Genomic DNA, 17,085 nt, shown 5'->3' with positions numbered 1-17,085 from the left:
TCCCCTCCTGCTGCCTTACCCTAACCATCCCCTCCTGCTGCCTTACCCTAACCGTCCCCTCCCACAGCCTAACCCTAACCATCCCCTCCTGCTGCCTTACCCTAACCATCCCCTCCTGCTGCCTTACCCTAACCGTCCCCTCCCACAGCCTAACCCTAACCGTCCCCTCCCGCAGCCTAACCCTAACCGTCCCCTCCTGCTGCCTTACCCTAACCGTCCCCTCCTGCTGCCTTACCCTAACCGTCCCCTCCTGCTGCCTTACCCTAACCATCCCCTCCTGCTGCCTTACCCTAACCATCCCCTCCTGCTGCCTAACCTTAACCATCCCCTCCTGCTGCCTTTGTCGGGATTGTGGCCGTTTCAATGCCGCTGTCTATATTGTGAGTACATCCCCCTACAGGACCTTGGCAGTTCCTTGTTCTATAAATAATCACATATTGCACAGTGAAGTGATCCAGGAATGTTGGCCATCCACATCAGTTGAACAGCCAAACCTTGACCACTACACAGTACACTACACAAAAAATACAAATGACAATAAAAATAGACATAAATATTTATTTCTTTTAAACTGTTTCTAACAGTAAGAAATAAAATAAAACATTCGTTGTGTTCTACAGTGTTTTCTAGATTCTGAGACATAAAGCCAGTGCCAGATTAACATCCACATGGGCCTGGAGCTGAAATTCATGAGGGGCCTATTGTGTGCCACTGTTGGGGGTGTGACAAGTGCCGCAGCAGTGTGACTGGTGATGTGGGGTCGTGACCAATGTGGTGTAGGTGTGGTAAACATATGGGCGTGGCCTGTGATGTGGGTGTATTTAGTTCCATGGAAGGTATTGCTGGCGCCTACCTTAAAACTAAGTGGCCACTGTTGGAAATCCGCCACTCTCTCTCCTTCCCTCCAAACACCACTCTCAAGTTTTATATATTCATTTTATATATATATATATATATATATATATAAAATCTCAATTATATTTGGCTCAATTATATTAAACGCGAAGTGAATAGTGCGGGGAATCAGCTCCCGGGGCTATTCAATTCATCATGCTGCTAAGTCGGACTAAGGATGTCTTCTCGAATCCCTCCTGAGTGGTAAGTATAATTTGGGTGCAGGGTGTGTGGTGAGGGCCCCCCTGGACCCAGGTGCCCATGTGCACCGCACACCCTGTGCCCATTATAAATATGCCCCAATATATATATATATATATATACAGTCAGGTGCATAAATATTGGGACATTGACAGAATTTTCATATTTTGGCCTCTATTCACCACCACAATGGCTTTGAAATGAAACAAACAAGATATGCTTTAACTGCAGACTTTCAGATTTAATTTGAGGGTAATTACATCCAAATCAGGTGAACGGTGTAGGAATTACAACGGTGTCTATATGTGCCTCCCACTTTTTAAGGGGCCAAAAGTAATGGGACTATCAACTCAAAAGCTATTTCATGGAAAGGTGTGGGCTATTCCCTCATTATTTAATTATCAATTAAGCAGGTAAAAGGTCGAGTTGATTCTAGGTGTGACATTTGCATTTGGAATCAGTTGCTGTCGACTCTCAATATGAGATCCAAAGAGCTGTCACTATCAGTGAAGCAAGCCATCTTTAGGCTGAAAAATCAAAACAAACCCATCAGAGAGACAGCAAAAGCATTAGGTGTGGCTAAATCAACTGTTTGGAACATTCTTAAAACGAATGAACACACCGAAGAGCTCAGCACCACCAAAAGACCCGGAAGTACACGGAAAACAACTGTGATGGATGACAGAAGAATTATTTCCCTGGTGAAGAAAAACCCCTTCACAACAGTTGGCCAAATCAAGAACACTCTCCAGGAGGTAGGTGTATATGTGTCAAAGTCAACAATCAAGAGAAGACTTCACAAGAGTGAATATAGAGGGTTCACCACAAGATGTAAACCATTGGTGAGCCACAAAAACAGGAAGACCAGATTAGAGTTTGCCAAAAAACATCTAAAAAAGCCATTACAGTTCTGGAACAACATCCTATGGACAGATGAGACAAAGATCAACTTGTACCAGAGTGATGGGAAGAGAAGAATATGGAGAAGGAAAGGAACTGCTCATGATCCAAAACATACCTCCTCATCAGTGAAGCATGGTGATGGTAGTGTCATGGCGTGGTAATGTATGGCTGCCAATGGAACTGGTTCCCTTGTATTTATTGATGATGTGACTGCTGACAAAAGCAGCAGAATGAATTCTGAAGTGTTTCGGGCTAGATTATATGCTCATATTCAGTCAAATGCTTCAGAACTCATTGGACGGCGCTTCACAGTGCAGATGGACAATGACCCGAAGCATACTGCAAAAGCAACCAAAGAGTTTTTTAAGGCCAAAAAGTGCAATGTTATGCAATGGCCAAGTCAATCCCCTGACCTGTATCCGATTGAGCATGCATTTCACTTGATGAAGACAAAACTGAAGGGAAAATGCCCCAAGAACAAGCAGGAACTGAAGACATTTGCAGTAGAGGCCTGGCAGAGCATCACCAGGGATGAAACCCAGCGTCTGGTGATGTCTATGCGTTCCAGACTTTAGGCTGTAATTGCCTGCAAAGGATTTGCAACAAAGTATTAAAAAGTGAGTTAGATTTAGGATTGTTTAGTTTGTCCCATTACTTTTGGCCCCTTAAAAAGTGGGAGGCACATATAGAAACCGTTGTAATTCCTACACCGTTCACCTGATTTGGATGTAATTACCCTCAAATTAAATCTGAAAGTCTGCAGTTAAAGCACATCTTGTTTCATTTCATAGCCATTGTGGTGGTGAATAGAGGCCAAAATATGAAAATTCTGTCAATGTCCCATTATTTATGCACCTGACTGTAAGTATTCTTATCTTCCAAATGTGATTTACGTGATGGAAGACAGTCAAGACAGCATTATCCGTCTAATGATTTGCCCTAAAGGCAAATTGAAAGGGGTCAAACCCCACCAAAAAATGTGACTTAACATGTTTCAACATCAAACTCTCAAAGCATTTCACCACCAAATATGTCATCTTTAACCTAGTGTGCTTTGGAAAACATGGTAGAGCTTCCGAAGTGGTTACAGTCTTGTTTAGAATGCAGAACAACTCTATGCATGTTATGTGCACATATGTACAAGAGAAGAGAGCAAAATCACAGGCATTGCACTTGTTTGGATTACTTGAAATAGTCTGACATATTTTAAATCTGGTATCAGAATGTAAGTTAAGGAGCCATTATCGATTTATTTTTCTGTAACTCCATAATTTATGTTTTCATGTTTGGTGCAGGTCAATAAGGAATGTGTTAGAGGACTGTGGGCTGGACAGCAGCAGGAACTAATTTTCCTTCGCAACCGTGACCATGAGAGGGGCAGCATTCAGAATAACAAGCATGTTCTAAGAAACCTAATCAACTCCTCCTGTGATCAGCCCCTGGGTTACCCAATCTATGTGTCTCCTCTGACCACATCATATCTAGGGACACATGAGCAGCTCAAAAATGTTTTGATGTTGCCGATTCATTTTGACGTTATTAGATTGTGGTTTCAAACAAAATGGCTTACGTAAGTAATACAGATTGTTTTTTCTTTTGCTGTATCTTGTTTTTAAAGGTAAACAATTGTAAACAATTTAAAGTTGGAATAATCAAAATATCTTAAAACATGATTAAGAACTGAAGCCACACTTTAAATTATGCCTCACAGCTCTGAATTTAGGCAGGACAGTCCCACCGCTCTGCAGGCCAGGACGTCCCTGCTACCAGGACAGTTGCTAGAATTATCCCACTAATGGAGACCATTCAGTGCTGCGCACAGCAGCATCAGGTGCGCGTCATTGAAGGGATGTTGGAAAGGGGGGCTCCAAAGAGCATGACCAAGCATATGAAAATTATTTTGTTTATTCGTTAAGCCTTGAAGCACTGTCATTAATATTTCTGTGCTGTGTGTCACCAGACCATTCTAATACTATACTGTTTTTCACACTCTGCTGCATTTTTATATTTAACTATGTAGAAATTGACATATATTCCTCACCAAAGAAATGGGGATGAGTACACATAAGTGACAGAACATCTCTGCTAGAAAACATTGGCTGGATAGTAATGGAAACTGTATTAATAATAATATCTGCACTAGCAGCAATAATATAGCAAGAAATATCTGGGTCTGAGCCCCAGGGAATACATACACCCCTACTGCACTGCGCACATGCATAGGTACAGTGCCCACATTGCAAGTCTGGCTGGCAATGGACATGGTGGAAAAAGTAAGACCTTACTTCAACCATGAACCTTACTACCACCTTATTAATTCAACCTTTATTGTCATAAAATACTGTTGAGCATCATTGTATGTATTCAGTTAATAATAAATATCATTAGCATATATTTCAATGCTTTTATTACATTAGCAGAAGAGAATCTAAATATTCTTTTTCAAATAACATTTTCTGGAAGTTGCAGAAGTTGCTCCATTGAAAGTACAGATTGTGGTCCAATACAATACCTGACATTTCCTGAGGACACACAAATATCTATTCATCTTACTCAGAAAATTGCACCCTCTCCACCACTTCTATCAAATATTTTGTCCAGCTAAATCTCATTTATGCACAATTTTAATCAATTACCTCATTCATATAGGAATCTTCCGATCCTTTTGCACTGTGTTACAGGATCCACCATTTTACATATAATTTTCATATATCTACAGGAGAAAACGACAGATATATTGTCATTAACAGAAAAGCCGTTGCCACAATAGGCACCTGGCCAGTGTTATGATCTACAAATAGAAAGTATGGTGGTCACTCACATCAGCTTAATGACATTGCACAGGTGCTTGTAAAGGGCGGGGTTTACACTGAACCAGAGAAAAAAAGGGATTATTCCCTCCAGCACACTGCAGCAATATTGGCAAAAATACTTGAATCCTACATGATAATAGAAATTCAGAGGTATTAGTTACATACATTTGCAAATATATGATTAAGCGCTGGACCAACGTCAAGGCTCCTCTATACCGGCGTCCCTAACATTCAGGGGTTCACGTCCGAGGCGCAAGGCACCCCAAAAGAATCCAGCCAAAGACCATTCCCAGGGCATCACACGAAAAATGGATGAAAGGTGATAGTGAAGTGTAAAGTATAGATGTGTCAAAGATAATCAATAAGTGTTAATATAATAAGAAAGAATTAAAATTACATAAATAATAAACAAACAAATAGAACTTTGGAATATTGGATAACAAAATTTCCACCCATTTCTGCCTTCTCTCTAATCTTGCACAGTGAAATGAAATCACCTCTCCTTTACTAGACTCACACCATACCATACACTTCTCCTGCATCCCACCCATTTTCTAGTGAAGTGGGCAGAATGGGGAGAATCTTACTGAGAATTGGCAGTCCATGAATAGGGGGTGGTGGCCTAATAATGTGATTCTATGATAATTGCATAATTTGATTTGCTCCTATTTAAATATGCGAGATTTACCACATTTTGCAGTGAGGGGCGGGGCGTAATGCTGCCGGTAGTGTGGCCCAACCCACATGACCGCCCACCTTCATCTCCTTTCCAGGCTTCTCCTGGAGAGGAAATTAATAAGGTCGGCAAGTATGACTCACACCCAGTCAAGAAATGAAAAATTAACATCTATATTATACCTAACTGTTGCATATATTTTGAATGTTGGTGAATTTTATTACGATTGATTAACAAATTGACAAATACAAAATCTGTTACTTCTACATATTGTGTGCAGTTTTATTTGCAAAGAATATGAAATTAGGTGGGAAATTAATTATAATTATTGTTATAACTTTGCGAGTTGTATATAATTAGTTGTTAATTATTATTAGTTAGTAAACAATATTGTGCAATGAAACTTACAGTACAGAGTTATAGCACAGTCTTTAATACATGTTGCTGCACAAATGCATGTGCTTTCTTTAAAACTGAGACATCGTCATCCCACATTTATGTATGTTTCTAAATGATATTTACTGCCCTGATGCACTATAACTACTGTGTTCAAGAAAATCCACAAACCACAACACAATTTTAAAGCAGCTTGAAAACAAATAACTACATCCATGGGGGGGAAATGTATAGTTTTGTGCAGGAGATATCTATAACTGTTAATTCTGCTGCTCTACTCCAATGTCAGCTGCATTATCCGTGCTGTAGCTATTATTGATCTTCCATATTGCTGGACACTCTGTAGCTCCTACCATTGTCTCCCTGGAGGCTATTTGGCCAGGCTCATCCTGGCCAAATGCTCTTAAGATGATGCCTTGCTAATTCATCCTTGACATTCCCTCACCTTTTTTATGTGACTTATAATTTATCTTTTTGTGGAGCCCCTGCTGTAAGTGACTGGATGCACTGATCTCTGGTTTACTGTACTTACTCCCTCACCATGGGTCCTAATAGACTGAAGTCATCCAAGGATTTTGGGGTAGTAAAGTCCATTCCCTTGACTGGTCAGCAATGTACACTGACACCCTCTCCCCCTGGCATTGCAGCATCAGCGCCTCTGGCAGATAGTTTGGAGGACAATGAACAGCTCATGGTTGATAAGATGAAACAGCTTCTGACCCGTTTCAGGTCCTAAATTACCTCTGAAATTTGTATGACCCTTCAGTCATGTTGATAAAGTATACATTATCTGGGTAGCCAAATTGAATATATGGCAAAATGGGTGAAGTCGTTGGAATCCCTTAATGACCTCATTAACCTACATGAGCCTTTGCAGTAACCTTTCTTCAGGGCAAGGTCAGCAACTTAGAAGACAGGTCACTCCAAAACAAGGTTAAAATATGGGGAATACCTGAGACTGTCCCCTACTTGGGTATTAAATAATTCACTATGGATCTTTTTCAAAGAAGTCTCCCTAGCATTCAAATTTCTGACCTTCTTATTGACTTAATACACTTACTACCCCAGAGGAGGGTTTCTATAATATCCCATTAATCAGGGACACATATGAATTGCACATGTTCTGTGACTGCCTAACTTTAAGTGTGTGTTTCACCTGGTTTTATTCAGCCACAGAACCTGCATTATTCATGTGTGTCCCTGATATGAATACCTAATGATCTACACACCCTAAATGTCGCTATTTAGCATTATAAGTCGCACAAGAAATAATTGCTTTCCAGACTTGGATTGTGGTTCCAAAGCACAAAAAGATAGTTACACACTGTGATCTAAATACAATTAGCGCAAACAAATTATACAATCACAAGGTACAGTCGAATACATACACATGCGCTCTGAATCCAGATTCCCGACATCAATTATGAAACCTCCGTCAAGAGCAAAGAAAGATGACTAACTAACAGATCCAAGGTGCTTGCATATAAACCCTTGCAGAGATAGGCAATACAATAGAACAAGTTGGCATAACCCATTGGTTCTTCTTCCTGGTTCTTCTGGTACGATACAGTTCATAGGTCAGTTTATATTGTTATAGTTCAGCCTCCAACAGTTCTTTGTTTCCGTTTTCCCACCGAAGAACAAGTCTAAACTGGCTACATTACAGAGTACATTTCAATGCCTAACTCTCTATGATCCATAATTTGCAGACGCATGTTGCAATTTCCTCGCCAATGGAACCGGAAATCTGCAAATAAACAGTGGTTCAGAATGGCACCAAACACGGTCTGCTTATCATGTACTAAACCTGAGATCTTAAATGCAGTCGCTTTATTACATCATTAATAATGAATAAAATCTGGAGTATTGACCTTAATGCTAGGGAACCTTCCTATGTAAGTGTGCAATGTGTAATTGTAAGGCTATTAAGAAAAGATGCTAGTTAGCGTTGTGCGTCTACGTGTTTGTGGAGTACACCATGGTACGTGTTTTGCAGGATTGTTCATATTATATGTTTTAGTAAATGTATGTATTTATATAATGAGGACTTTAACATTGTTCTATTGCGTGGGAATCGCACAACGCTAAATAATAACATCGCCGTATGAACTGATATTGTGTGAGATTCGCTAAAATGGCGCTGGGCGGCCATTCGCAAAATGGGCTCTTGTTGCCATTCGAAAAATGGCGTCGTGCAGATTTTAATTTTAACAGCTTCTGTCTCAGCCAATTATCAGGCTTCGACACTTGATTAAAGGTATAATACAGCAACCCTATCCTAGAGACAGTCTTATGAGGTTACATTATTTCCACATTAAAGATGATATCCTCAGGACGGCTAGACGTTAGGAGACCTTCATGGCAGTTTTGGGAGATTTGCAGGTCTATAGAGATATTTCTCAGGGTATCTTTGCTAAAAGGAGATCATTTCCGCAGACCACCAATATGGAGAGAAAAATGAACATTACTGACAGGGGGTGTAATATGAAAAGTGAACATTCAGAATGTCGTCAGGTTCTGAATGGACATGGACTTTAGATCAACAAGCAACATGTGGACATTCACAAATGTTGACATGTTTATAGCATGTCAACACCATAATGTTGAAATACAGTTTTCTCCATATTTTAGCCTAAACCTAAATCTAACCTTAATCCTAAAAAATAACACAAGAATTTACTGTCACATTCTGGTGTCAACATGTTAAATGTGGACATTATGAACACGTTGACATTTGTGAATGTTGTCGTTTTACTTGTTGACCTTATGTCCATGTCAATATTCGGACTGTCGACATCCTGACTGGATACCCTTACAGGTGGGCATACCCAAATAAATTGATTGTTTCTTATAAAGGTTCCACTGCAGTATGATATCCCAGCTGACGGGATGCCGCTGTTCAGAATACCGACAGCGGCATCCCGACAGCCAGAATACCAACACCCATAGGCAACGCAAGGTAAGCCTTTTCCCTACCACTATCCTAACCCCTACGCTAACTCTAACCTTCCCTCCCCGGTGCCTAAACCTAACCCCCCCCTTCCTAGTGCCTAAACCTAACCTCCCCCTCCACGCACCCTAACCCTCCCTCCCGGTGCCTAACCCTAACCCTCCCTCCCGGTGCCTAACCCTCCCCCTAATGCCTAAACCCAACCCGCTACCTAACGCTACCCTACCCGTGCACCCCGATACTTAGCATTCGGGATGCCAACGGTCGGGATACTGGTGCCGGGATCCCGACCTGTCGGGATTTCGGCGCCGGTATTTAGATCGTCGGCATCCCGCACGCCGGTATGCCGACTACATCCCATTTCTTTCATTCATACTTTCTTTATGTTTATGCTTGGTTATCTTAACCCACCTGATTTCTGATGTCCGGCTAATCATGCTGTGTCTATACTAGATCATGAGTATTTTCTATTTTATATAGTAAGTACTCTTGAAATGTTTATTATTCTTTTGCTAGATGATTGGTTTTGTTTGTGTTGTATAAACAGGTATTGTTGACTGCGTGTAGAGGTTTAATATTATTCTTCCCCTTTTGAGCGGTGAGGCTGCTGCCCCTGATAGTTCCAGTTCACCACCTGAGATTGGTGGTCACCTCTATCTCTCTTTGGGTGCTATTTCAGTTAATCCCTCCTACGTACTTTAAATATTCTCACCTCAACCCTGGTTTCCTTTGCATTCCCTTACACTACATGATTTATGTATAGAAAATATAAACCAGTTTCTAAGGCGCTACCTCCCCAGCAGCCACTTGTATGGAAATGAGACACCATGGATAAGGACATGGGGTAGACATTTGAACCAGAGGTTTGGTCTCGAATTAGAAGGGAAGTATCCTGGAGCTCCATATTTATTTTAAGGAAAAAGGTCAGGATTTGTTGGTATTAGGATCTGCATCTGCTGTTACACATTTATCCAACATTCTTGAACCTTTGCTGGTGGAATTGTGGTTCGCATGGCACCCTGTCCCACATTTGATGGACCTGTAGCAAATTGCAGTCCTGTTGGCTCAAAATCCTTGATTTAATATTGGGTATAAAACAAGTCACCCTCCCGACTAATCTCTCCTATGTTTTACTCTCTCACCAGATACCTGATGTTTTCACACATACTTAGAAACTCTTCGATCACATCCTCATTGTATCTGGACACCTCATAGCAGGCAAATCTACATGTTTGAACTAGGGATGTGCAGGCTCGGTTCTACTCGGTTCCGTTCGTTTTTTTTTACCGAATCTTATTGGCTATCCAAAACTCGTGACAGCTGAAACCCAATAAGATTCGGTAAAAAAAACGAACGGAACCGAGTAGAACCGAGCCTGCACATCCCTAGTTTGAACATATTACTAGTATCCTCCATGACCACCATTCTCAATTTTCCAATGTATGGAACACTTGGCTGGCCCAATATGGACCGCTCACTCATAACTAGGCTCCTCTCCTTCCTATAGCAAACATGAAAATAGGCTCAAATGTATCACCCGTGTATAGTCCCAACATAGATGGATTGGAATCTTCACCATATCCTAAAATGTTGTCTCATTCAAATTGTCAATGATGTCTCCGAGATATGCAAAATAAACAATACAAACAAACATAGCATAATGCTGAAAATATTGGTCACCTCTTGTGTGAGAAATTGGAATGGTGATCCAGTCCCCTTCCAACTGGAGCAAGTCATCAAACAGCACATGAGAATGGGACTCTGAGCCCGATTCAGACCCACTCACTAAGATGAGTTCGCACGCAGCCAGCAGATGTTTGCATTCTGCGTATGCATCGCAGTGCACGTGTGCGAACCAGTCCGAGCGATCGGGAAGCGTTCTCCCGCTGTGCATAGACTGCCCAGCTGAGTGAGTGACAGGACAAGCCGTTTATGGGTGGTGACGGGTTGGTCGATGAAAATGGGGGAGTGGAGATGCGACCGCAGGGTGCGTGTATAATTAAGACGTAGCGTCATAGTACACGTCACCTGGCTGAATTTGACACTAAAGTGCTTGCGGTAGGGCATGGTCGACCACGCGCTGCGTTCTCTTCCGATGGTACTCCATGTTACTGACCGATGGTTGCATACACGTCCTGGAGATGACGTGCATAAGTGGGCGTCTTAAAACAGGCTGGTGGGCGTCTGCATACACAGAGCAATCGCACGCCAAGACATAGTGGGTGTGCTAATGCCTTTCTGTGCTATCGCCTGCCTTGATGTTAGTTAGCCGGATTTCAGTACACATCTAACGAGCGAACGCATCTAGCGAGCGGGTCTGAATCGAGCCCTCTGTCCCCGAGTGCATATAGGCTTACACAAAATCTCTTGAAGAATGGCACCAAAAATGTATCTTTAATTTTATTTTAACCCTTTTGAAGTAGATAGTGAACCACACCACTGGTAAATGAGGTCAAAAAGTGGATGGGACCAAAGCCCCTATAGGAAAACCACTTACTCTGTAAATTCATGTAGCTGGCACATAAAGGAAACTTTGGCAGAGTAATCTGCTCATATGGTAGAACTCATCCAAATACTACATATGTCCTCGCCTTTGAATATGTTACACATTTTGCAAGCACTTGATACACTGAGTCATGCTCAATTTAATGTAACTTAAGGGAAAAGGACTTAACTCACCAAACAAAAGTAAAATCGCTTTATGCTACAGGTTGAGTCTCCCATATCCAAAATGCTTGGTACGAGGGGTATTTTGGATATCGGAATATTCCGTATTTTGGAATATTTGCATAATATAATTAAATATCTTGGGATTGGGACACAAATCTAAGCACAGAATGAATTTATGTTCTATATACATCTTATATACACAGCCTGCAGGTAATTTTATACAATATTTTAAAGAATTTTGTGGCTCAAACAAAGTTTGTGAACGTACATGAAATTCATTTATATTTCATATACACCTTATACACAAAGCCTGAAGGTAATTGTATACAATTTGTTTAATAATATGTGCTTTAAACAAGGTTTGTGCACATTGAACCATCAGAAAGCAAAGTTTTCTTAGTCATGCTAAAAAAATTTGGTATTTCGGAATATTCCATATTTCGGAATATTTTGATATGGGAGACTCAACCTGTACTTTGATAAATCTGGGGCTCATATAGTCACTGTGCAAGAGACCAATTTTGCTGCTGATTCCCCTCCTCTTTTTTATAATATTAAATATTCACATTGCTATACTGGTAATGGTCCACGAAAGACAATGGGAGTGGCAGTACTTATTAAACGTCAATGCCCTTTTGTGTTGACAAACCAGTATGCTGATAAGAATAGTAGATTTTTAAATCTGGTGAGTCTTCTAGAACATTGCAGTAAGTCGTTTCATTATATGCCCCAACACTAGTCAAATCCCATTCTTTAAAAAAAAACTTCTGTTCTTCAATAACAGAGTAAAAGGGGCAATACTTGTACTGGGTGACTTTAACATAGTCTTGGAACTCAAAATTGATAGATCTCACCCTTTTTCTGTGGGCAGGATCATTCTAGTTCTTTCCGACACGTTCTGGATAAGTATAATTTGTTTGATTTGTTTAGTGCACATAACCCGACAGACCGCTACTATACTTTTTACTCTCACTACCACCGGGCATACTGAAAAATAGTACTAGCATTAGCAGATAAGTAGACTTTTGTTTTGACGGACAGGAGGCAGTGGGGCTGGGGGGGAGGTAGGATGGGAGTGGAGCAGCAATCAGACAGGGACGGGGCTGGAAAGCAGGAGATGCCGGATTACTATTGGAAAATCTGAAAAACAAATTAAAACAAATGATGAAAATTAATAAATACAAAACAAGAATATCAAAGAAGAGAAAAGGAAAGCATCTAATAGAGTGCACTCTGAACCAACAAATAATGGGATTTTGGTACCTACCAGTAAATCCTTTTCTCTGATTCCACAAGGGACACTGGAGGTGCTTACGCTGGGGTATAGAGGTGTGGATAACTGGAGCCGGCACTTTAAATAATTTAGAAGTGTGAAGCTCCTCTCCCTCTATACCCCATCAGCCCCCAGTTTAGAAAATGGAGACCGAGAGGAGATGGAGAACAAGCGGAGTAAAAAGGAGAGAACACGCAATCAAAACATACAACATATGTAACAAACCAAACAGGCAGGCAGAGAGCGCTGAGGTGGGCGTCCAGTGTCCCCTGTGGAATCAGAGAAAAGGATTTACTAGGGGACATTGGAGGTGCTTATGCTGGGGACGTCCCAAAGTTTTCCCCACGGGCGGGAACGCTCTGTGGCACCTGCAGAACAAGACGGCCAAAACAGTATGCCGAAGTAGCAAACGTATCAAATTTGTAAAACTTGACAAACGTGTGTACTGAAGACCAAGTGGCCGCACGGCACAATTGTGACGTGGAGGCTCCTCTACCGGCCGCCCATGACGCACCCACTGAATGTGTGGAATGAGCCGAAATGGACGAAGGAGGCCGGCGGTCGGCACCAACATAAGCCTGATGAATATAACCGAATCCAACGTGCCAGAGTCTGCTTAGACGCTGGCCAACCATTCCGAACCGCATCATAGAGGACAAAAAGCGACTCAGATTTACGGAGAGAAGCAGTCCTGTCAACATAGATGCGGAGAGCTCTAACCACATCCAAGGTAGAAGAACCACCAGAGTCCTCCACCAAAGACGGTACCACAATAGGCTGATTAATATGAAAAGCCGACACTACCTTGGGAAGGAAGGCGGCTACCATCCGGAGTTCCGCCCTATCAGCATGAAACACAAGGTAAGGTGGCTTATAAGACAGAGCACCCAATTTCCGAACCTCTACGAGCCGAAGCTAGAGCCAGGAGGAGGACCGTTTTCCAAGACAAATACTTAATCTCAACCTCTTCCAAAGGTTCAAACATGGACGACTGAAGAAACAAAAGCACTAAGTTCAAGTCCCAGGGAGCTATTGGATGTACAAAAGGAGGCTGCACACGCAAGACCCCCTGAAGAAACGTCTGCACCTCAGGAATGAGAGACAATTTCCGTTGAAAGAAAATGGAAAGGGCAGAAACGTGCACCTTTAAAGTCCCAAGACGAAGGCCAGAATCCAGACCAGTCTGAAGAAAAAGCAGAAACCGGGACAACCGAAAAGTCCTAGATGGAAGATCCCGACTGGAACACCACAAGATATAAGAAGGCCAGATACGATGATAATGCGCAGCCGAAACTGGTTTCCTGGTGCGTAGCATGGTGGGAATGACAGAGTCTGGGATTCCTCTGCATCTTAGAATATCGGTTTCAAGAGCCACCCCGTTAAACGCAGCTGCGCTAGGTTGGGATGTACGAAAGGACCCTGCTGTAGCAGATCCGGGCACAGAGGAAGGGGCCACGGATCGTCTGCCAATAGGGACCGAAGGTCCGCGAACCAACTTCTCCGAGGCCAGTTCGGAGCCACGAGAATGACAGAGGCTGACTCGTGTTTTATTCTTTTTAGTAGTTGAGGAAGAAGTGGAATCAGAGGAAAGAGGTAAATTAAGTCGAAGTTCCACGGAACTGTCAGAGCGTCTACTGCCACCGCCTGCGGATCTCGAGTTCTTGACACGTATACCGGGAGCTGACGATTCAATCGTGACGCCATGAGGTCCACCTGAGGACATCCCCATCGACGTATCAGCGTGTTGAACACGTCTGGATGAAGCTTCCATTCCCCGGGATGGATATCCTGGCGGCTTAGGTAATCTGCTTCCCAGTTGTCCACACCCGGGATGAATACCGCCGACAGGATTACTGACTGAGGACCTGAGTTACTTCTCGCATGGCCATGCGACTCCGAGTCCCACCTTGGCGGTTGATGTACGCGACGGCTGTTGCATTGTCGGACTGAACTCTTACCGGACGATTCCTTAGAAACTCTGTTGCTTCTATCAGAGCATTGTAAATTGCTCTGAGTTCCAACACATTTATGGGCCACTTTTGTTCTAGAGGAGACCATTGACCCTGAAAGTGATAATCGGGGACCACTGCTCCCCATCCTCGAAGGCTGGCATCCGTTGTTACGATGATCCAGTCCCACACCCCGAATCTCTGGCCCGCTAAAAGATTGTTGGATTGTGTCCACTAGAGAAGGGCCACTCTGGTAGGTGGGATCAGACGGATCTGTCGATGTAGAAGCAGATGAGACCCTGACCCCTGTGTCAATAGGTCCAGCTGAAACACCCTGGAGTGGAACCGGCCGAACTATAGTGCCTCGAAAACAACTACCATCTTCCCCAGGAGACGCAGACAAAGAAGGAGGGACACCTTCTTTGGCCTGAGGACCAGCTGAACTAACAACCGGATATCCCAGGCTTTGTCTAGTGGAAGAAAGATCCTCTGTGATGCCGTATCTAAGATCATGCCCAGAAACAGGAGCCTCTGGGACGGATTGAGATTTGATTTCTTGAAGTTGATTATCCAACCATGTTGGGTTAGAGTCTGATATGTCAGCAGGGCATGACTTGTAAGAAGAGATACCGATTGCGCCTTGAGTAACAGGTCGTCCAAATAAGGGATTATGTTCACTCCCGATGACCGAAGGAGAGCAATCATGACTGACATGACTTTGGTGAAGATGCGGGGAGCCGAGGATAACCCGAACGGCAATGCCCGAAACTGATAATGATCCTTCAATATGGCGAAATGCAGAAAGGCTTGGTGTGGTTCCCAGATGGGAACGTGGAGATAGGCATCCTTGATATCCAGAGATAATAGGAACTCTCCTGGTTCCAAGATCGCAATAACGGACTGCAGAGATTCCATTTTGAATCGATACATCTTCAAATACAGGTTTAATGACTTGAGGTTCAAGATGGGCCTGATCAATCCATCCGGTTTGGGTACTACAAACAGGTTTGAGTAGAACCCCATACCTCGTTGATGTTCTGGAACCGGAACAAGCACAGATGATACTGCTAGAGACTGGATAGCCTCCTGTAGAACTCTGGCCTTGTCTGCAGGTATTGGCAGACTTGTAGTGAAGAACCGAGGCGGAGGGGGGACCTCGAAGTCTATTCGGTACCCCAGGGAAATTAGTCTGCGGATCCACGGTTCCGGAGACGTCTGGTTCCAAACATGTTGAAATCCTTGCAGCCGGGCACCCACTGTAGGTGGTCCCAGGTGGGACGGAAGACCGTCATGCCACCTGTTTTTCAGTTGGCTTAGGCTCCTGTCTGCGTGCAACCGTGTGTGGGCAGCCTTTACCTCTGCCGCCTCTTGCTTGGGAGGGAGCCCCTCTGGCTCTACTACGAAAGGAATGTGGCGCACGAAAGGAATGAAACGAAGGTCCTGTGTAAGCTTTTCTGGGAGCCGGTGTAGTTTACGGGAGGAAGGAAGACTTACCCCCTGTGGCCTGGGATATCCATTTGTCTAATTCCGGGCCAAAGAGCATATCGCCATTGAATGGTAAACCCTCTACAGCACGCTTGGATTCTGTGTCCGCTTGCCAAGCGCGCAGCCAGAGGGCTCTGCGGCCCTAAATCGCCGAAGCAGATCTGCGAGCACTAATCTGACTGATATCTTTAGAAGCTTCTCCCATGTAAACTGCAGACTCACATATGTGTTCTGCTAGTAGACGTAACTCTGCTCTGGAAGTACCAGAGTCCAAACCTGTAACCAACTGGTCAGCCCAGCAAACCACCGCTTTGTTAACCCAAGCATTAACCAGGGTGGGCCTAAGTTGAGCAGGTATGTCAAAGAGCTGAGATCATGCGCGCACCAAAGGCGTATATGCAAAAAGGGGTGTGGCCTTGTGCCAGCTAAACCACGCCCCTGGCATGATTTTTGTAGGAGCATGTAAAAGTGCATGCACACAATCACCATGGAGGTAACTATTAAAGGGAATAAAGGGAAAGAAATAGCCAGAACAATATAAAAAAAACAATGAAAATAACAGATCCACATAAAATACACTGAAACAAGCCAGATCCACATAAAATACACTGAAAGAGCCACATCCTAAATAATACACTGAAAAAGCCACATCCACAAAAAATACATTGAAAGAAAAAAAAAAACATTCACATAATACAATCCAGCCCCTCCATGTGTCACTCCAGCAGCCCCCCAGGTGTCACTACAGCCCACCCCCTCTCTCCCTGGGCCACTCCGTTCCAGCCACCTTCCCCCACACTCCCTCCCACTCCATGGACCACTCCAGCCCCTCACATGGCACAAATAAAAGGAAAAAACAAATGAAAAACCCTCAC

At 43.2% G+C, this 17,085-nt stretch overlaps 1 protein-coding gene across 1 annotated transcript in view; it reads left to right on the top strand.

Moving 5' to 3' along the window:
- PCNX2 (pecanex 2) overlaps positions 1 to 17,085 on the top strand; it is a 449,190-nt gene that overhangs the window by 401,302 nt on the left and 30,803 nt on the right. The window contains exon 31 of the mRNA XM_088448947.1: positions 3,294 to 3,568. Coding sequence (XP_088305073.1) covers positions 3,294 to 3,568 — 275 coding nt within the window. The remainder of the gene's footprint in view (positions 1 to 3,293; positions 3,569 to 17,085) is intronic.

The sequence above is a fragment of the Taudactylus pleione genome, unplaced genomic scaffold (genome assembly GCF_031769625.1).
Source record: "Taudactylus pleione unplaced genomic scaffold, aTauple2 ptg000473l, whole genome shotgun sequence".
Taxonomy (NCBI): Eukaryota; Metazoa; Chordata; class Amphibia; order Anura; family Myobatrachidae; genus Taudactylus; species Taudactylus pleione.
The sequence above is the reverse complement of the archived record's forward strand: the minus strand, read 5'-3'. Positions and strand labels throughout refer to the sequence as shown.